At 35.8% G+C, this 23,567-nt stretch overlaps 1 protein-coding gene across 1 annotated transcript in view; it reads left to right on the forward strand.

The window, feature by feature from the left end:
- The window catches only part of LOC120631268, a 57,810-nt gene that overhangs the window by 31,081 nt on the left and 3,162 nt on the right, over positions 1–23,567 (forward strand). Inside the window, exons 3-11 of the mRNA XM_039900753.1 lie at positions 5,137–5,310; positions 5,584–5,696; positions 6,505–6,593; positions 8,303–8,421; positions 16,959–17,242; positions 18,339–18,430; positions 20,213–20,371; positions 21,935–22,046; positions 22,708–22,877. Coding sequence (XP_039756687.1) covers positions 5,137–5,310; positions 5,584–5,696; positions 6,505–6,593; positions 8,303–8,421; positions 16,959–17,242; positions 18,339–18,430; positions 20,213–20,371; positions 21,935–22,046; positions 22,708–22,877 — 1,312 coding nt within the window. The remainder of the gene's footprint in view (positions 1–5,136; positions 5,311–5,583; positions 5,697–6,504; positions 6,594–8,302; positions 8,422–16,958; positions 17,243–18,338; positions 18,431–20,212; positions 20,372–21,934; positions 22,047–22,707; positions 22,878–23,567) is intronic.

The raw sequence follows: 23,567 nt of genomic DNA on the forward strand, positions 1-23,567 counted from the left end.
CATCCCGAAAATCCATCCTTGCCAGACACTTCAACAGATAGTAGAATTACTATAGATTCATCATCTTCATTAACATCCCGTTATGAAGAAAGTTTAATGTACAATAATTAAGACTGGGCAATCTTTACATAAACAGGAAGTTCTTAAACATCCTTTATACAAACATAACTTATGAGGGTTGACAATTATCTAATTCAATTCAATACAATTCAAATTCAATAAAAATTCAAATTTCTAAAATATCACGGTGCTTTTATTGACCGTTAAAGAAAGTGATATTTAATTGCTTAAAGCACACATAACTTCGAAAAGTTGTGTGTGCCAGGGATCGAATTCGGTCCCCCCGATAAGGAAGCCGAAGCCGAACCCTGGCTATTACCGCTGATTACAATAGATAACAGCTCATATAAATAAAAGATCTTGTAATAAAACACATTGGAATGTGAAATTATACTACTACTTTTGAAATCATATCGCAAACAAGACAAAGGGTCCAAAATACACTCGATACGACTGCGCTACAACCTTCGAGTGCGCTTACCTTACCAGATTCCGATGTACCTTCTTTTTTAGCAATGAAACTATCACTTAAAAACGCGCGCGCATGTATTGTTTGCAAAAAACACCGCTAATGGAAACACTAAATCATTGTGAAATTTACTACACCCTACTACGCCGAGATTTATAGAGTATGGTCAGGGATCGCGGGCTAATGTTTCATCTGTCAATATTCGCGCCACCATTTTGAAATTTGCGTTCACGCAAATACAGACGTTTTTGGCGTGCGCGTTTTTTTGATATATCGCTGAATATTTCTTTAGCGACGTGAGAAACAATGACCGCTTGTGGTATGGAGTACAAATTTATGGTCATTTTGCCATATGAGCTTATTGAACTCCGGTGCGCTACTTAGTTCCAGGAATTTCATGAGAAACAATAAAAGGGTAGGTAGGTTATATTATACGTTGTACAACATCGATGTGAGTACAGACCTATTGATATTTGCTTATACTGAGGTGGAATATTTTTAACCATGTTCCATGTGATGTCGACTAGTGGAGATCTTAAGACCGGATGTAATAATTATGGATAGTTTAATGAATCATTTAATTTGTTAACATTACATTAAGATTGTTCTCGTTTCGAAAAACTAGGATTCGATTTATCGTCTGAAAATTTATTCGAAAATATTTTCCAGAGAGTGTATTTCTATCAATTCCGGTTTGAAAACAAATTCTTAATACAAAAAACTCGAATCAACCGTGGTTGGGACAAGAAAAAGACGGCGCGTAACGAAAAAATGTGACGCGTAACCGAAAAATGTTACACTAAATTTTTTTCCAACCCCGATAAAGAAGTTTCACTTCAAAAAAAAAATTAAGGGTGTTTCACCATCCTGGATAGAGGTTTTGTTTAAGCCTCTTAGATTCCGTTGACCGATAGGGAAAAACACACATTCCGGGATCGTATGGGTCACCAAACAATGGGAATAATTGCAATACCCTGTAGCGTGTCATTGTACTGGTAAGTTTTGTGGCAGAAGTACTGTCGCCATGCTTATTTCTGCCGCAAAGCAGGATTGTTGCAATGCTGTGTTCCGGTCTAGAGGGCGTGTTTGCCGGTGTAATTACAGGATTTAACACCTGTCTCATATTGATGACACAGGGTGGCTTATTGCAGGACGTGCGAAGAAGCTTTTTGTGATAGTGCTTGTCCAGGGATATACTATCGCCATGCTTATTTCTGCTCCAAGGGCATGGTAGCCGGTGTAATTAAGGGCTAAGGTTTATGAATATGAGACGGCACTTTTTTTATTTTTTTATTTACTTTGCACGCCCTGCGAAATATAGCTCTGTTTATATTGATTTAGTAAAGATAACTCCTCCAATGCATAAACCTCACTGTAGGTTTAAAGAAACACATTTATTACAGAAGTTCATCAATTGTATAGTAACCTACTATACAATTGATGAATTTCTTAAAGACAAGGTTGCTTGGAGGCATCCGGGTCCGCTTTCATCTCTCAAAAGATAGAAAAATTAATGTTAAAATGTATAATGAAAATAGTTGATGTTGGAAAAGAGCAATTGCTGAGTATCTTGCCGGCTTCTTCTCGGTTGAATCTTTCCTAACCGGTAGTCACTACAAACAGATAGGCTTGACGTTTCAAAAGTGCTAATGTTAGGCCAACTTGAAATAAATGAATTTTGAATTTTTATACTCGTAGGTAACTGTTTTCATTAGGTGGGCCACAGTGGCGAGCACATCATACATGCACAAAAGCACTGCCTACTCAAATGATTTTATATAGCTTGCATTGGAAGGGATCTTTTCTATTTTACGCTTTATGCATAGCAGTGTATGCCGAAGAACCTGTGCACGCCACTGATTGTGGCGCTATATTATAAAAAAAACAATATATTAAAAAAAAAATTACATGTTCTTACGGAACCCTTCGTGTGTTCATGACACACTTGGCCGTTTTGTTTTATAAAATAAACTAATTCTACTTAGCATAATATAGCTGAATCATCTTTAAAAAAGTAGGCCGCGATAATTCTTATGCGTGACTGGACTCTTTTCGATCCAGTTTTGTAGACAAAAACAAACTAGTTTATTTATCAGTTTGTACGGTTCGTGGGATCCCAATAGGTCCCTGGGATAGAACAAAAATTAAAAAAGAGAATGTGTAGATATATACAGAACTTCCTGGCGACTTAGCATCTCATTAAAATCCATGGTATAATATCATAAATAACGAAGTTCGAATAGCTCTGTTTGTCTGTAATCTTTTTACGCCCAAACCATTAAACAGGTTTTCATAAAATTTGATGAGGAGATAGAGTGCACCCTGAAGATGGACAAAGATGGGTACTTTACATCCCATATAACATACCATTAAAAGTTTGTTTTTTTTGTTTCATATGTTCGGCATAACTACAACGTAGATATTGACAAAATTTGGCAAAAATTTAACAGCTTGCACCTTGGACGTAATTCAAAATTAAAAATTCATAATTCACTAGCTGTTGCCCGCGACTTCGTCTGCGTTTAATTTTGTTTTTAAAGTATTCAGTATCGCTAAGCCTTAAATGAGTATAGTAGTATTTATATATAACATGTGAGTTGTGACTGTCAATTAATCATAGACAAATATTTTGCAATAAAAGAAAATTGCGACTATAAAGTGCTTATATTAGGCCTACTTGAAATAAATGAATTTTGAATTTTATAATCAAAGACCTAAGCTATCCTATCTTTTAAGTTGGACCAGACTGCTCACGGTGTGCCAATTTAATTTAAAATCGGTTAAGTAGTTTAGGAGTCCATCGCGGACAAACATCGTGACAGGAGATTTATATATATTAAGATTACTATTTAATAAATCGTGGTTACTACAATCGTGTAGTTTTTAGAGATTTATTAAATGTGTTTTAACATAGTGTTTAAACTTAGGTAAAGGTAGATCTAATATTACCTTCGGTAATATGTAGGAAAACGTATTATGTATTACTAAAGCGATGTATGTAGGTATCCTGGAGGCGAATCATAAGGTACTATTCAAACCGTGAATAGTAACGATTCCCGCGATTTTTTTTCCACTACAAGTTAGCCTTAGACTTCAATCTCATCTGATAGTAAGTAATGATGCAGTCTAAGATGGTGAGGGGGAACCTGTTAGGTTAGGTTAGGTTAGGTATATTAAACCCATACCTCTAATCGGTTTAGGTGACGCTAAATCGCTTAGTGGCACGTCTTTGTCCGTAGGGTGGTAATTAACCACGGCAGAAGCCTCCCACCAGACCAAACCAAAGAAAATTCAGAAATTATTAATTCCCAAATTCCCAGATCCCTAAGATCCAACCCGGGACCTCCCACTTGAATCCGCAGCGCTCACCACTGCGCCAAGACGGTATATTTAAAAAAGATAGATAGAAGATAGATTTAAAAAAATCAAAGAAACGGGAAACACTGTTGGCGACGAATATAACAAATAGGTATATCCAATTTGTATTGTTGCTAAAAATCACCTCTATCATAACCTTGCTGAGGACAAGCAGTTATATATTATCGTCAGGGTGTAAACTTGAGCAATAAAACTATGAAAAATAGTAAGTAAAAAGTGAAAATATTTGTAAAAATTATAGATTATAAATACATACCTACCTAATAAATTAATATAAACCGTAACAAATATAAAACAGAGAACAATAAATCACACCATACAATAATTAAAAGCCATGAATGTAAAGGAGAATGACAAATAGCCGTCATAGACTGATCAAAAATAATTTAAAGATTACTCTGCTTTTAAAATAACTAGAAAACAAGCATTCGAAATTTTATTACAAATAATGCTTTTATCAAGCAAAATTACCCCTAATGATGATAGATTTCTGATAGCCTATTCCAATATAAGCTTCAAGGCATGCACTACAATCACTTCTAAATTGGGCATGGCATAGACATGAGTTAACGCCCGACCACAAGCTTACCTGATGAAATATAAGCCTAGAAGTGGTCTAAGATGGGACGTGCTTGCCTCAGACCAAGCCTTAATCACTGTAGATTTAAAACTTAAACCTCGGGTGGGTGTACAGATCAAGATTTCACAGATCTCGGAAGAGCGTTCTTAACCATAGCCTATACTTTCTACCGCCAAAACAAATACGCCTTAGGTTGATCGACAAAGTATGGCACTTCGCAGGACCATTTTTCCATTAACCATCGCAGGTGGGCCATTTGCTTGTTCCGTCCATTATTTATGACACTTTAATTAAATATGAATTTACTAAAAGACTATCAACCACCTGTCTTCCGAGGATTCTTGAGTACTTCAGACACATTGCCAGAAAAGATGGAGTCAATCTTGAAAAATAGTGGTCACCAACAAAGTGCAAGGAATGAGACCTCGAGGACGTAGCCCGGTTCGTTGGTCTAATCAAATCCGCACTGCGCTGGATTCCAAACTGCATATAGTTTTACATGATGCTAAAAGCCGAGTCAAATGGCGCGACGTCGTCCGAAAGGTTGTATGTGGTAGGGGTCATAGCCCTAATCAATGAGGAACAAGACGTAGGAGAGAGAATTAAATATGACAAATGGTATTTAATCAATGTATGTTATTGTCAACAGAAACCTAGACGTCCTAACCACCAGGCTGGCGACGCTTATCCTACTTAACGCTGCTGGTGCTGGACTGGCGGCGCCAAGTGTTTTGGTCACCAGGCCCATCTCCAAGGTCTCAGTGGAATGGCTGCCAATGGACAATCAGACTTTGTATAGGCTCGAGGAGGGGGAAAGTCGGAAGTAAGATATTTATTTCATTCCTGATCCCTAATCTATACTAATTATAAAGCTAAAGAGTTTGTTTATTTTTTCTTTATTTGAAGGCGCTAATCTGTGTCACAAAAAACTCTACTAGTTGCAGAGCTTTATATGACATAGCTCCTGCGGGGAGGGAACCATGATTATGTCTGCCGCCAAGCAGAACCTTCACTTCATATTAATGGACATTAATTACTAATTATTACAATGTAAATAAAGCTTTAGAATACCAATTAATAATGTTGTTTGTTTCAGCCTGGAGCTAAACACGTCATTGATCTCTCAGATGACGGTGTATATCACAGTGAGCCCGTGCTCAAGGCATATGCACTGGGCGTTTTATCGAGGACCCCCTGACTCTGGTGACTGTAAGTTTATTTATCTACTTCGATATAAAAATGAAATATCCATAAACTAAGGAAAACAAAAGGAATGGCAACGGTCGATATCTATACAGCCAGATGAGCCTCATAACTACACTATACCATCGTCTAAAGTACGTCCCGGAGTGCTGGGACTTATAGTAAAAGTTGTATCGGCTTCCGAGACTTTCAAGTCACTCAACGGCTGTTGAAATTGTAGTATAATATAATTTTCAAAAGGTCATTCGTAATTATCTTTACTAGCTTACTGTACTATATCATTGAAACCGCCTTTTATTAGCTAAACTATTAAAAACTAATACTTCGTTTTATATTGTGGTTATATGTGTTTCTTGGTGTGCAATAAAGGCAGCGTTGAAACATTTCCTAAAAACTACACCACAGAGCTGTAGGCGACCCTTTGGCAAATGTAAAATTACTATAAAAATATAAAGTGTAGTTCTCGTTCAGTTTATATTTCCGTTTAAATTGTCGTCAATAAAAGTTTTATTTAATCACGTACTCTTAAATGTCAGCCATATTGTTGCTTTGTGATATTTGTAGAGATCGTGATATGCGATATTTTGGTCTTAGCTAAGTTTATTTATTACAAAGTTCACTTTATTAAATGATTTTAATTTTTATTTAAACTGTTTTTTTTTTTTGAATTTGAATATGAAACATGGGGATAAAAATATGTTAAATTCTAATAATTTTTTTTGGCTTTTGGCGTGGGTGGTTTCGGGTCCCGGTACTTTGAGAAAGTCGAGTATTTCCAATCCCTAGTAAGCCTTATAGGATTTTTCTTTTCCAGCCAAACTTCAAGTAGTCCAAGAGCACGGAGGGGGGGAGATGCACACCTTATCATTTTCAATATCTAAACGAGACAGATATGTTTTACAGGTATATTTATATTTTTCCTATTCATCAATCCGTTAACGTTACTACTACTTATACCTATACTATACTTTGGTTATACCTCTCTCTGATATTAAAATTTAAAAAAAATTATAGAAATTATTTCTTACACACAAACACACATACACACACACACACATATATACGCGCACATTCACGTATCAACCAAATAAACCTACGCACCCACCTCTAAAATTTATATTATTCTTTTTTTAAATTTCTTTTTTCTCTTCATATTATTTAGTAATTCAAATTCTTTGGTTAGTAGTACGATAGATATAAAGAAGACACTGCGTCCTGTAAAACAGTTTAAAGTACCCCAGGAGACAGGACTTTACACTCATAAAATGTATACGTTTTCCGATTATAAATAAAGATATATTATTATACAATATTATTATTATGTGAAAGAGAGCTTTGGAACATAAACCCACCATGCTGCTCCAATACCGCTTACTAGGTTTTAGACTAATTAGTGATTATAACCGGTATTGATAGCTTAACATGATCTCCGAGGTACGTGGGTGGGCGTCATCAATTACCTAACTTTTTTTTTAGTAAAATCGAATATCTATTAATCGAACCCAGTGCCTCATGATCTGCAGTTTAACATTTCAACCACCAGATCAGCAAGGCAGTTGCAGTGGCAAAGTTATTTTCTTTCAATTAACAAGAGAAAATTACTAGTTCAACGTGTTATAAAAATTGCATCTGATAACCAGTTGAAGCAATATAATGAATCTATTAAGTTCTGTTTTGCAAACATGGGCTAGAAACTTGGTTGCTATAAACAGGGAAGTTGATACCATTATAATGCCATCAAATCATAATATTTGTTATGCGATTTTACGCTAACACAAATAAAAATCTGTTCTTTCTGCAAAAAGATAAATAATGTTATTCTTTTCCAGAAAAAACACAATTACTTACTACTAGTAGACAAGTCTTAAAGTTGTGTCATCTCTTCAAACGAAACTAAATTTACAAGTTAAAAAGTAAAAGTGCAATAAGGTCATATTGCTTTGTATTTCTACCCTTTTTGTAGTAAAATTTTAAAATGTTTTGAATTTCTTCATTAGATTGACTCATCTTCACAGTACGAAAAACAAATAAAAATCAAAGATTTTCCTAATTTGAATTTGGAATTGTCTTCTTTAAAATTAAAACTTTTAATAATACCAAAACCAGCCAGATACAAACAGTATAGCAAAGAGATTTTATTACAAGTTCATACATACTATAATGCGAAAAGACTTTTCCCCAACCTATTATACAGATAAACACTGCAGGGCAGGCAGTAGACACAGGCAGGAGACGAAAATTATATCCCCGATTATATACCCTGACAGGGGATATAATTAACGTGTCCACCTGCTAGATCTCGGGAACATGGAATTGGAGCAGTTTATCCCGGTTTATTATTATTTGAATATTATTTCCACTTGTGCGCCAATGCTCCCAGAGTTTATAAAGATGTGGGAGTACTTAAATTTTTATCCTTTCCCCTGGGAGATAATTGTCTCATACTAGCCGGGCCGGAAGACATTCATGTTCATCACAAAAACATTTTCCAGTCTTGGAAACCGAACCCACAGCCTTGGAATCAGAAAGCAAGGTCACTGCCCAATGCGCCAATCGGCTGTCATTGTACTACCATGAAATTACCGGGTTTTTTTTCTATTTTGTTTTTTTAGCTGTCGTCGTCAAAAGGTGGTGCGGCTTCGGTGAGCGTACGTGGAGAAGCTACAAGACTCGTGCGCCTCCGTCTGCGTGTCCGCTCCAAACGGAGGCTCTCTGCCAACTGGGATCCGAGGTAAGCTAACTACCCTTGATAACAGTGGCGTGCACTTCATACATGAACAAAAGCACTGCATACCCTAACATTTTCATATAACAGAGGAGGATTTTGACATTTTATTGCACTTAAACGCTTTATGCTTACCCTGGTCCCAATTACTGTGCACGCCACAGCTTGACAACCTTCCTGGCACAGAGGTAAGCACAGTAGTTTATTAGTCTTATATTCGATAGGGCGATATAAGAATGATAAACTATAGTCTAGTCACTATAGTCTTAGGTTCGATCCCCGGCAGGAAACATTTGGGTTTTTATATTTATATTTCTGAATCTCCTCTGATCTAGTTTAGTAAGAGGCTTCGGGCGTAGCTAGATAGCTAGCTACCACCTTATCGACAAAGACGTGTAGTTAAGTAATTCAGCGTTCCGGTAGCTTAGACACCGATTAGGGGCAAGCAACATTGCCTGGTTGGTCTAGCTATTACGCTGTTTAGCTACAGATCACGAGGTTTTGGGTTCTAATCTCGGGTAGGGCCATACATTTTCAGTACCAGTCTTGAGCTAGTAAATTTGACCCTCATGCCTCGGGAAGCACGCTAAGCAGTCGGTCCCAGTTATTATCACTATCTTGTGACAACCAACTCGAGCCCACCAACCCACATTGGAGCAGAGTGGTGGGTCTATGCTTCGATACCTAACCTAACTTAACCTTCGAAAAAATTATGAGAGAGGTCTGCGCCCAGCAGTGGATGATGGACTTAACATAAAGAAAAAAGAAAAAAAAAATTTTTTCATTGCGCCACACATTACAATATTCACAACACCACATATGTTACGTGTGGCACAACCTAGAAAAAAGGTGCCAGCTCAGCATTGGACTGCATGCGCCAGTGGGTGCATACAGCGCTGATTTTCAGTTGGCACCTTGTACCAGGTGCGGAACAACACCACGGAAATACCATATCCACTGACCACATTTTAATATTTTAATTTAAATGCTTGGTTTAACAAAAATCAATCGAGAGAAAAAAAAAAACATACCGTCCATAACTCCAATAATTTGGTCCTCTACCAAAGATTGCAGACAAGCAGTGGTGTGCATACAGTACAGGTATGCACAGGGTATGCACTATTTGGGCAGATTATAGAAAAAACTTAAGGAAAGGCATTGAAAGAGTTATAAAAAACACAAACCCTTTCGATTTTATAACTCGCATTGGAAACTTTCTTCACTTTATATCATCTGCATACCCTCTATGCACACCACTGCAGTCAAGGGTTAACTTGTAATGGTTTAAAAAAAACCAATACCGTTAACCTGCATTTCTCGCCAATAATTTAGAAAAAGATCTCGCAATACACATCTGTAGATACCTATTGCGCTTTATAGCCATATCTAGCCATACAAGGCGTATCATAAATTGATCAGTACTCGTTCTTGTGACGAACAAACGGACAGCTCGGATTTATGGCCTGGGAGAGTTATGGTTTAACGGTGTTATTCCATACGGGTTTTTATATTTGGACGATGCATATTCCCGTTAGGTTAGGTTTTACATTATTGTACATGTAGGGTCAATTGGTATTTACATTTTAATGTTTATTTACTGGATTCCATGGAAAAAGTATTAGTTAAAAGAAAAGGCAAAAAAAAAAAGGCTAACACTTCGGAATCCCGTCCTGTGGGACCGAGTTCGATCGACCTCAGGGGACTTTTCACAGGTATTAGCGTTGCTATATCCTTTACCTAGTTTATTTATTAGCGGTGATAGCGCATTGGGTAGAAGCGCGACTTCACTTTTGGGGGCCGATTTCGAATCCATCCATTCCCAGCTCGCACTTTACTAAGTTATGTGCGTTTTAAGTAATTAAAATATCACTTGCTTCAACGGTGAAGGAAAGCATCGTGAGGGAACCTGCACCAAGAGTACTACATAATGTTCTCAAAGGTTTGTGGAGTCCACCAATCCGCACTGGGCCTGCATTTTGGACTACGGCCTTAACCCCTTCTCTTTGTAGGAGGAGGAGACCCGTGCTCTGTATTGGGCCGGTAAAGGGTTGATGCGATGCTGATGATGAACTGAAAATACAAAATAGTAATTTACATCAAAATGATGGATTTTTTATTACTAGATTTTAATTTTAATTACTACATACTTCTATTTCATTTCATACTGTAGAGTTGTTGAATGAAATGTTTATTTACTGAATTCTATATATTTAAAAATGAATGTTATTCTTCTTCTTCTTAGGGTGCGTCTCCTTACGAAGGTTGGCAAACATTAAGGCTATCTCTACTTTGGACACCGCCTCTGTAAATAATGATTTGGTGCTCTTTCGAAACCATTGTCGTAGGTTTTTGGGCCATGGTATTCTTCTTCGGCCAGGCCTTCTTCTGCCTGCCAGTGTACCTTGTACGATAAGCTGAAGAAGTTATATGAATGTTATACGTAATAAAATATGCAGCATCCCTACTTAGTCCGGCTACTACTTAACGTTTGAATTATTTTAAATGAGTATAAATCAGGATTATTTTGCTTTCAATTAAAAAGTATCTTCGCCCGCGGCATCTTTGAGTATACTTTGTTATAAATAATTAATGATAATTGAAATCCGAGTTTTCTTATTAGTTTGACTCAGGGCATCGATTACAAATAAGCATTTTAGTAGTTTTAAGTGAGAACGTTTAAAATAACAAATAGTTCCCACAAAAACTGACGAGGTATATAAATATTTATTTTTTCTGAGCTTGTTATGGCACAGAACAAAAACAGCACCAATGGCTGTCGCTCACAGATTATAATATACTTTTATGTCAGGCCGTTCGCTTAGTGAAGCGAAAAGAATATTTGAGTCTTCCGCAAAAAGTAGAATGAATTTAAATTTTAGTCCTCTGTAATATTGTGGATAATTTGAACTACAGCCTTGGACTCAAAAGTGGGGTCCCTGCCTACTGTTCGATCAGCTGTCAAAAAATTGTTCAACATATATAGCTGATTATATCAATGACTTTAATGTTTAAGTCTAACACTGGAGGCTCAGAAACGGCTTAAGATATTGAAAGGTAAACGTGAGCTAGAATAACATAAAGAGTCTGAATATTAAAGGACAAGACTACAAATGGTACGGCTGTCACATGTCAATTGACTATTAACTTATCACTAGTGATGGGAAATATATATTATCGCACGGATTTATTCAGTCGGGGCCAAAGAGGGCAATGGAATGTTCGTAGACTTAAAGGCTAACTAATAATTTAAATGCGTGTGTTTATTTTTTTTATCAAAGAAGTTAAAATGATTATGAGATGAGATGGCGTATAGAGTCCCAACCGAAGATAAATATGCGTCCAGGGATTGTTTAGGATAATAACATAAAGTTTGAAACAAGACCGGCATGCCTGAGAGTTCTCTAAAACGTTTAATAGGCGTTTAATCCGCACTGGGCAAACATGGTTGACTACAGCTTCTGCTTAAACCTTTATGTGTTAGACCCGTGCCTTGCAGTGAGCCGGTTGATATGATGATGATAATTTTTTTTAAATTGCAGTCTTGATACAATCTAAATAAGTAGAATAAGAAGGTCACAATTTAAATTGACCATAATAACCGTAAAAGATCGTTCTATTTATTTTGTTCTCTTATCGTATGAGTAGCATAACTAGTCAGCACGCGTAATTATTTCTCTCCTTTTTTTTTTTAATTAAACATCTCCCGTAATAAAAAGCTATCTGGCCGCAACATTGTACGGCGCGGAACTGTTAATTGTAGGCGATCATGAACCAATACTGCCTCCGCTTCTACATTCCGATTTATACTGGCACTTTTATGAAATGGCTTAGTGTTTATCGGAGAATTAAGTGGGCTGTTTCTATTTTATTCTCTCGTTATTTTATACCACGGCACCTTTGTGCAATTAATGAATTAATAAAAAGAGTATTAATACCCTTTAAATAATTTTAGTTGGGAGGAAGCCTTATTTGTGATGATGCAGTCTAAGATGGCAGCGGGCAGACCTGTTAGGGAGTATGGTAGTCAAACCCCAAATTGGTTGGACATCGCGCCGGAACACTAAATCGCTTAGCGGCATGTCTTTGTCGGTAGGGTGGTCTAGCCACGGCCAGAGCCTTCAACCAGGCAGCTGCTGAAATGTCGATCCCGCTTAAGAAAATATTGCGTAGGTACTTCGGTAGAAGTAGAGAGTTTTGAGACAGAGCCAATTCGGGGAATTACTATCGCAATGCTTTTATATCTAAGCAGTAGGTGCTGTGTTCCAGTGTGAAGGGCAAGGTTGCCGGGCATATGAGACTTAACACCTACGCCTTAGGTTGATGGCACAGGGTTGCACTTTTTTTTTATTTATAAACGCTGGCTTTCAACTTAGCATCAAGAGGTTTACATCCTCTAAACTAACATCTATTATTCACTAAGCTTAAACAATAAAAAAAGTGAGACTCACTCTAGCGCACTATGGTTTCTGTGCTTTGAAAGTTATAAACAGTTGTTTGTTACTAATAATTGAGTTTGTTTGTATTTATTAAAACAGAGTGAGAGAAATGTTTTATCCTGTGACATACAAAACGTGAATTTAAGTATTTATGATTTTAGCTTTGAAAACTTCGGATATAAAATGCATTTTTGGGAATGAAGAAATGGCTTTTCGTAATATTTTATGATAAAACAATCATACTGCAGTTTTAAAACTTGCAAATGTTGATTTTCAGTATTATAGTTTTTCACTTTTTCTACGAGTAAGGAAGTAGTTCAAATTTCTACGCTCATTCATTTTTGCAACGAAGATCCAAATCTTGTTTAAATATTTAATTTACAAATCTTTTTGATTGTTTTTATTAAATTTAACGGACAGTTTTGCAATTTAAAACATTTTCAACATTATAGTTACGACAGGCGGAAATAGTCATGGTTTTAGTTGTACCATTTTCGTATCATGACTCTACAAATATTTTATAAAGCCATGCTACTAAGTTAGTATATTGGTAATTAGATAAGTACTTATTTTCGGTTATTCTAAACAATAATCTTACTTTACCAGCACTCTACAAATTAAAAACATATTAGCAAGAGAGAGAGATAGAGAGATATTTAAGTTAGAGAGATAGAGAGATATTTAAGTTGGCTTTGTAGGTGCTACTAAAGCTTATTTATATCGCACTATGTTAAGTACAAAACGAGCCACAATCTCGCAGTGAATTATACTAATATAATACCCACATAAGCTCCATGGAGAATTCAATCCGAGCAAAAAAGAGTAAAATTTAAATTCTCGGTAACACCGACAACGTTGTTAAATGCAATAAAGTTAATTAAACAAGTAACAAGTTTCTACATGTTGTATCAAATTGCCAATATAAGATGTCTTTACTATTTGCAGAGAACGCTACTGGGATAGTACTCGGTAAATAGAAATAAGAGAATAAAGGCAAGCATCATTCCTTCAACTTTTTGTTTCCGATTATCCGCACCTTCAATGAAAAATGACCCCTACATATTGCAAGTTAAAGTCAAATGTTGTTTATCGTATAACAGCTAGAATTTACACATTAAAAGTGCTCAGCGGTATCAAAACTTAACGTCTTAAACATAAAGTCTTAATTGCTTCGCCGCGGTATAAAAATCCGAGTAGCGAGTAAGCTTTGACCGAGCTTAATAAATTAGTTTGCGACACTTTTGTTTATTATTGAAATATGGTTTATTTTCAGTACTAAAATTAACGCATATAAAATTTATATGACATCCATTGAGACAACTAGTGCTTTATTTGTTTGATATTTCAGTCCCATAGCTTGTCTCGGTTAGATAAACATTTATTTGCGTATTGCGTATCTGTAACGTACTTTTTTATCGTTTTGTGTGTCTTTTAGTGTCTTGAGATTACCAGATGTAAAATATATCCAGGCAAGATTCAAAATGTAAAAAAAAGTCACGCATTGAATGATTTTTTTTTTACCACGTTAGTGCATATGAATTGTTCGCGAGGGCTCATACTGGAGACTGTTTTGCCATCAGAAGAAAACGAATAGTATCCATGATGAAAAGAGCGTGGGTAAGCAGTAACGGCATTCTGAAGTCATTAGTAAATTTACAAGCTTTATATTAAACTCCATGTAGCACTGCTTGGAAGCAGAAATTCTAATTTGTAAAAAACTATTAATAATATACTATATTTAATATTAATATCTCATGTAACTTTTCTTTTTAATTTATTTTTTATTATAAGTTACTGTTTTTATTCATTCTGTTATATAATAGTGTGGATGGGCCATAGTTACGAAATAAAGAATAAATATTATAATTTATTTAAATATCTGATCGGGTTAAGCAAGGGAATATTACTATCGCTAAACCAAATAAATAGAACAGTGAAAGATACCGCCGCGCACAGCGTAGGTCGCATTCGCTACAGGGCGTTTCTAACAGCGATTGTAAATTTCCGTTCGTTTGTCTTACCAATGCTGACGTCAAAGTTGTCATTCATAATTATTATGTTCATTACTCGAAACCAAGCACTAATTAGTAAAATCCCATTAGTTCTATAATAACAATTTTAATATTAAACAGGACACTTTGTATATTTGAAAACGACCAGGGTAACGTAACCGGAGGTTTTAAAAAAAGGATTTTTTTAGCAATATTTCTTCAACACGAAAACCCCGTTGGGGGGTGTGGGCATTAATATTAAAATTATTTAAATATTTTTTTTTATTAAATTAAATCATTCAATTAAATAGTTATGTAAAAACAATAATATTAGAAGAAAAAAAAAATTTGTTGCTTAAAACGCGCATTTAGTACAAGGTAACACATGCAAACACGAAAACAAAGATTCGAGATGCGTGCACCGAATCAACCGCGGTCCCCTAGGAGTGAAGCCGAAGTCATAACCACTAGGCTATCACCGCTTCTAATAATTTCTTGATAACCGTAACTAATAAACAACATTTTTTTCTCTTAGAAGTAGGATTCTATAAAAGTTAAAGTCACCCAGTTAAGTTACCATTAAAAGAAATTGAATAGGATTTTAAAAGCGCTTCACCTAGTTCTAACTACATAAATAAGCTTTTTACTAACATTAAAAAAAAACGTTTCAATGACTAATTAATCAGTAATTAGACTTGTTTGTAATGAATAAAAAGAAATAGTTTGCTTATAGAAAATATTCTCTTAGAGTTAATAAGTGCGATTAGATGGATGCAATTACCTACATATTTTCAATTTTTTATCGATTAACGTAGTAAGGTAGCATTGATTTTATCATCGATAACAGTCGTCTACAGGGCTAGCACGGGCGGGAGATAAAAATTATGTCCCCCGATTATATCCCCTGACAAGGTATATAATTAACGTGCCCACCTGCTAAATTACTAGAACTAGGAATAGTTTACCCCCGTTTATTAATACACATATATTATTCGGATATTATTTCCACTTGTGCGCCAGTGCTCTAAGAGTTGATAAAGCTGTGGGAGAAGATAAATTTATATCCTTTCCCCGGAGATATAATTGTCTCCTGCGCTAGCCCTGATCACGCTGGCAGACGGATTAAGTAGGATAGTAAGGATTGGTGATCGCAGAAGATGGTAGTAGTAGGACAGGGGACGCTGCTGCCCGGTTTCCGTCATTTCTGTAGTACTACACCCGTGTGAATAGGGAGGGTGGTGATAACTGATCTGCCTTCACAACACGGCACATAACATTATGTTAATTAAACTGGAAAGCTCACATCGTTCACTAGGGACTGCCGACCTAGTGAACGATGTGAGCCCATGGATGAGCTCGTATCGTATCGCTCGTATATTTTATATACACGTCATACAGCCGGCCGGTCCGGACGATTATAAACTGAATTTCCTTTTAGATAGAGCTTACTTTTGTTAGAACGACTTATGACCACAGAGAAATATAATAACTATCCCCAGTCGTACCAACATTAAAATGTCGATTGCAGAGGAAAAATAATGAAACTATGTCAGTTGAAAATGACGTTATCGAAATTCAAATTAGAATTACGCGAATCTAAGCTTTTACATGCGCGAGTGTGCCATGGGGCGCAACCTCATATTCAGTACTCTTCCCCCATTATTAAGGTACTGCTTAATTGATTTCATGGAACTTAAACAATTGATAATCTATGTAGTTCTAAATAGTAAAAAAAAACGTGTGTGTCCTTATGTAAATTGCTGTGCTGAGATAATTTTTTTAAATCTTTCGAAAAATTTCATCTTTCCAATCTAAGCTTTATTTGTAAAGAGTTAAGTTTTTTCATAAGGATAAAGGTTTGCGTCGCTATTGTTCTCGCATTCTTTTTTTTTAATAGTTTATGGTACACTTCAGCTTCTGTTAATTACACTTTCATAAAGATAAATTATTTAGGAAGCCATTACCGCTTTCAGAACCATGATAGAACCTGAATGGTGACGTAACAAAATGAATGAATAAAGCCATAAAGATTTTTTGGTTTATCAATACAGTAAAAATAGTATAGTATAGATAAAGTCCAGTACAGTATAAATAATATTATATTCTTTTGTTACAGCCCAATAGATCCCCAGACAACCACATACTGCGTTGTTGCATCTCACAGAAAGAACTACACGTCTCTCTGCGCAGCCCAACACGACGTCAGATCGAATCGATGTGATAATAAACCGAATCGATTCAACTCGGCTGAGAATCGATCAAACGAGAGACTTCGTACAAAGCAAAATCAAACTGACAAAAATACCGGATTCTCTAATAGCAATAAAATAGATGCAGATATTGACGGTTTTAATATATACGATGGAAATTTCAAAAGTATTTACAGGAGAAAGAAGTTCGGTAAGACTTTTGTAATATAATTGAGTATTGTAATATGTACGCATATGTGTATGTGTTCTATTTATAAAAGGAGAAAGAAGTTCGGTAAGACTTTTGTAATATAATTGAGTATTGTAATATGTACGCATATATGTAAGTGTTCTATTTATAAATATATCTATATGCACCACCTACCTCTCGTTTTGAGTGTTTTACGCCATTGATGACCTGGAAGAGGTCGCTATGTAGCGATAAGGCCGCCTAATTCTATACATCGTATAAACTAGTTATTTATAATTTCTCCTTTATTTTTAATTGGTGAACAATAAAAGTGTATTCATTCATTCATTCATTCACTGACTTTAGTAATATAGTTCCGACAACGCAGGACAGATGAACCCAAACGACACAACAAAAGCTTGATGTCCAGCAGTGGGCGCCCATTGGTTGACATGATAATGATGATCGTAATAGTACTGCGGAAGAGAACTGCAATGATGCCTAGTGGGGCCTCGCTTTAGGGGGTACCGAGTTCGATTCCCGGAACCTTTCGGAATTATTAATATAACGGTGAAGGAAAACATTGTGAGGATGTAGGTTTTCGATGGACCTGTTACTTTTCGGAGTTACTTCCGTTTTAAATTTAAAGCAATTAATATACTACGACAATACACCCATCTAGCCCCAAAGTAAGCGTAGCTTGTGTTATGGGTACTAATATAACTGATGAATATTTTTATGAATAATATACATATAATATAAAAACATTCATGCTCATCACACAAACATTTCCCAGTTGAGGGAATCGAACCCACAGCCTTGGACTCAGAAAGCAGGGTCGCTGCAAACTGCGCCAATCGGCCGTCAAATAATTGCGTCGTGGCCGTCAATTAAAATATCTCTTGCTTTGATGGTGAAGGAGAATGTCGTGAGGTAACCTGTATGCCTCAGAGTTTTCATTGATGTTCGTAAAGGCGTGTAAAGTCTAAAATCCGCTCTTGGTAAGATCGGTGGACTGCGGTCTAAACCCGAGTCATCCTGAGAAGAAACCCGTGCTCCGTAGTGGTAATCGGTTAATTATGAAAGGTTTTTAAAGAATTTGCATATTCATCAACAGGACGAAGTACGAGAGTATCAAATGAAGATCCAGTTATTGCATGTGTCGGCGAGAGAACGCATCATCTGATAGATAATCTGGATCCAAGCACGGTAAGCTGAGATAATTAGTTTTAATTATCGAAACTAAAAACACTACATTGATTGTTAAAACTTAACAGTGTGTCATATAAATAAAATATACTACGACAATATGCACTTCGCCACCTAGCCCCAAATTAAATGCTTGTGTTGTGGGTATTACGATGACTGATAAATATTTTTTATATGAATAATTTACATAAATAGGTATAAATACCCGGAAACTGAAAAACATTCATGTTAAACGCAAAAACATGCCCCAGTTGTGGGAATCGAACCCACAGCCTTGGAATCCGAAAGCAAGGACGCTGCCCCCTACGACATCAGCCGCCGATATAGGAATGCTGAATAATAAAGAATTTATAAGAATAACAAACTTTTATTCCACAAGTTCTACCAAAAATTAGCACTTTAAGAGAAACAGCTGTATCTAATTTCAAATTTGTCAGAATAATTACGCAGTGACAGCCAAAACATCAGCTGTTTTTACATTTAAGGTCAAATGAAGTCACGATTTACTTTATCAAAAGTTTATGGGTATATATAACATTAAAACAAAAATTCACACACACGTTTATATGCACATACGATTACGAGTACACGCAAGTATAGATGCGATTTCAAATCATTACAATTAATTAGTGTTGTAATTTTTTTAAAGGATATTATATAAAACTGGATTATACATAACTACGGATTTTTTTAACTATAACCATTACGGGGGGTTTATAATAGCCTTGTATAAAATAGTACTTATAAGTCGAAATAGTTTTAGCATCTTACAATATATTACTAGGTTTAAATATTATAAAAAGTCGATCCCGTCAACAAACTAAAGTGTGACGGAATGTTTGTAATTTATCTTCATCCCCACCATCATATTATTCCCACCATCCCATTACCGGCCCGCTCTAGAGCACGGGTCTCCTCCCACAATGAGAAGGGGTTAAGGCCGTAGTCCACCACGCTGGCCCAGTGCGGATTGGTGGACTTCGCATTCTTTTGAAAACATTATTTAGAACTCTCAGGCATGCAGGTTTCCTCACGATGTTTTCCTTCAGTAAAAGTAAAATTATTTAAAACGCACACAACTTAAAACATTTAGATTTGCGTGCTGGGATTCAAACTCGGCCCCCCGAAAGTGAAGTCGAGCTCCTACTTCTAAACTAAATATTTTCTTAAACTATATGTTACCAACTGGCATCCCATGGATTGGAAGAGAAGACCCGGTAGGCCATTGAAAAGATGGGAAGACGACATCGCGAAAGTTGCGGGTAAGACATGGAGTACTCTTGCAAGGGACAGGTGCAAATGGAAAAATATGGAGGAGGCTTTTACCGCCGCTGGCGGTCCTTACGTAAATTAGATAGTATAAGTACAATAAAGACAAGTTGGGGTCCCAAGGTGCTGGAATGGCAGCCCCGTACTGGTAAGCGCAGCGTTGGTCGACCTCCAACGAGGTGGACAGACGACATTAAGCGCGTCGCAGGTAGCCGCTGGATCCAAGCGGCTCAGAATAGTGGAACTTGGAACTCCCTACAAAAGACCTATGCCCAGCAGTGGACGTCTATCGGTTGATGTGATGGTGTGATGATGAAGTACAATAAGGGCAATATATTACTTAGCTATGAAAACATTAAAATAGAAAATAAGAATTTAGGATTAAGGAAAATTGTATTTAACTCTATTATATTTAGCCAGTAAGGTACTTAATTGTAAGGAATGTAAATAAAGCTTTATTATTATTATTATTATTATTATTATTATTATATGTAACAAACAAAATCTTTGCAGACATATTTCGTAAGTATTTTCGGCGTTGCAAGAGATCGTAGAATTGGTACTTTATTAACGACGGGCAGTGTCCGACCTAGAACTTCAACAGCCAAGAAGCTAAAGGAAAACGTGCAACTCAAAGCGGATATAAAGGGAAAGAGCGTTTATTACTTGAAGGTAAAGGAAAAATAAGATCTCTAATGTTGCCGCGAACAAAAAATCAAATTTCCGTTATATTGACACACTTTCTGGAACCGTTACTATATTATCTGATTGTATTGATATCTGTTCATAAATGATTAATCTCTCTTATAATATTATTTTTTTTCGTTCTAACTCTATGTATTTATGCTCCTATATAGAGCGCCGTTTTTTTTTTTATTCCACTACAAGTTAGTCCTTGATTGCAATCTCACCTGGTGGTAACGGATGATGCAGTCTAAGATGGTAGCAGGCTAACCTGTACCGAGTCATGCCTCTAATCGGTTTCTACGCGACATCGTACCGGAACGTTAAATCACTCATCTTCGGAACTTTAACATGCCTATTCCCTTCTGTTTTATTTGGGGTTTGACAATATTGTATATATTTATGTATTATTGATATTAATTATATAGGTTTATATTAATTATCAGTATCTATATATTTTATTGTAAGTTTATTATATGTAGGTATATGTTATATATGTTTATATAGGTATATATGCAAATATATATTATGTTTATTTAAATTCACCACCTACCTCTCTTCTTGAGCTGTGTTTAACGCCTTTTGGTTGCCTGGAAGAGATCGCTATGTAGCGATAAGGCCGCCAAATTGTATACCTTTTGTTATATTTTTATTTATAATTTTACTATGTGTTTATGTGGTGTACAATAAAAGTGTATTCATTCATTCATTCATTTACTTAAAGCACGTCTTTGTCGGTAGGGTAACTAACCACGGCCAAAGCATTCCAGACCAGACCAGAGAAAATTCAGAAATTATAAATAGCTCCTGCCGGGAATCGAACCCGCGATCTCCTATTTAAATTCGCAGCGCTCACCGTTGCGCCAGATATTTGTTATAATATAATATGTAACAACGTCCTTTGAATATATCAGTAATTTTATGTAGCCTAGTAAACTGCACTACGAGTTAATTACTTTACTAATTAATTAAAATACTTCTTATATTCATATCGTTACAGTCCATTTTCTTTTTAAATTTTGTTATATTTTTATGGACACACATTAATTTTTACATTGCCACTACAGTTTCGTAACTCTTTTAGTTACAAATCTGGTTGTTTTACCGATCTGCTCATTTGTGATTTAAAACGCCAATAAAAATTATAAAATTAAATACAAAATTTTATGAAAACATCTTAACCAGATGATGATGTTCGAAAAGAGCAACTGCTGAGTTTCTTGCCGGCTTCTTCTCGGTAGAATCTGCCTTCCGAACCGATGGTAGAGTCACTACAAACAGACAGACTTGACGTTTCAAAAGTGCTTAAATGAATTTTGAATTTGAATTTTGACACATATTTACTCAGAAAATAAGGATACTGATGAGAGCTTTATGACTAAAGTATCTGAGGGCCGTTCCTTAGTGACACTCATTCATTGGTGTCACTAAAAACATGACAGTCATTCCGTGCATGAAATAATAGAAAGCGTCCAAACGTCATCCGAAGTATGGGAAAAAACTGTAATTATATTTATTTATTGTATTTATTTAACTTGGTTTTTTTTTCAGACGACTGTTGGTAGTGGAGGGGGTCTGTGGCTTGCAGCGTCGACTTGCGGAGGCTCCATAGACATAGACGTTTCTGTGAAAGGCAAACGATTGTATCTAACCAAAAATATTGGTAAGTCTATCAAAATTAACGAATCCCATTATTAGGTAAATTTTTTTGACCCTTTAGGCAATGCATGGAACTTGCCAATATTTTCTAAACATTATAGGTACTTAGTTCCAGCCGTATTGGACATCCACAGACTAGCAAGATGATGAAAAATGCACTTCCCTTTTTTTAATCCTCGGATGTCTAATGATGGCCCGTTTAGTATAAATAAATGTGTAAAGCTGAAATTGTAGATATAGTTCTGAAATTGTAAATACCCAAATTGCCGGGGATCGTATCTGGGACTACCTGATCACAGTGTTCAGCACTGTGCCAATGCGAAATTATGCATGTTGTGTTTCTTTTTCAAATCTTTACCAATAGTTCCCACAGCGGATTCATTTAAATGAAATGAATGAAAATGTAACAGAGAAAAAAAATTAAAATAGAAACTAAACATACAAAATTATACAAAAGGAAAAAAAATCAAACTCTTTCTAAATTATTTAATTACTTTAAAAAGAAAAAATAAACAATATTAATGGAATAACAAACAAAATCGGACTAGCTAAATGTTAACTATAATATATAATTTAGAAAAGTTAGAGATCCGAAAGTGAAGCCGAAGTCCTAACCACTGGGATATCACCGCATTAACTTAATAGCTGTAAATTATTGTTTTCAGAACCACATCTAAAGTTCTTTATACCAGCACCGATAGCAAGCTCGTCAATACAAGAGACTAGCGACGAAGGGTCTGTCCAATTCGACTCGAGCTCCGAAGAATCCAAAATAAGATATGTGATAAGGATATTGCCAAATAAGTGGTACAGAGATCTAGCAGTTACTGTTGAGGTTTGTTTATTATTTGAAGGCTAAAGGTTTTTTACTTGCTTTTAATTTTCACCAACAACCTAGAATTTCGAAAAAAAATCTTAAATACTAGTTAGTTTAAGTATATTCTAACACTTTGTTTCCTAATTCTTGTTTTACCTATGTTTCGTAATTCGTACTTAAATACAGTTAAAAACACACATCTGCACGGTTAGCATAGGCAGGAGACAATTATGTCCCCGGGGAAAGGATAAAAATGTATCTCCTCCCACAGCTTTATCAACGTTCAGAGCACTGGCGCACAAGTGGAAAGTATATCCAAATAATATAATGCAAATAATGTAATATAGGTGGACACGTTAATTATACCCCCTATCAGGGGATATAATCCCTATCAGGGGATAAAATCCCTATCAGGGGAAATAATAGGGGAATATAATTTTTATCTCCTGCCTAGCTAAAGCAATGTGTTATTTTTTCAGTATTCTGTAGTTTATATCATTCTCTTTGATTTGGATCGGAGACCTGTAAGACCACAGAATATAATATAGATTTATTCTTAAATGCCTGTTCTCGTTGGTAATTGGTTAAGGTTGCAATCTCTTTGTATAATATAATTATTATTAACTGCATTTTATTAGAAAAATGTTATTAGCACTAGAAAATCTCCTATTTTTAGTAATCTCTTGATATCATAAACCAGCATTTTAA

The sequence above is a fragment of the Pararge aegeria genome, chromosome 17, assembly GCF_905163445.1.
Source record: "Pararge aegeria chromosome 17, ilParAegt1.1, whole genome shotgun sequence".
Lineage (NCBI taxonomy): Eukaryota > Metazoa > Arthropoda > Insecta > Lepidoptera > Nymphalidae > Pararge > Pararge aegeria.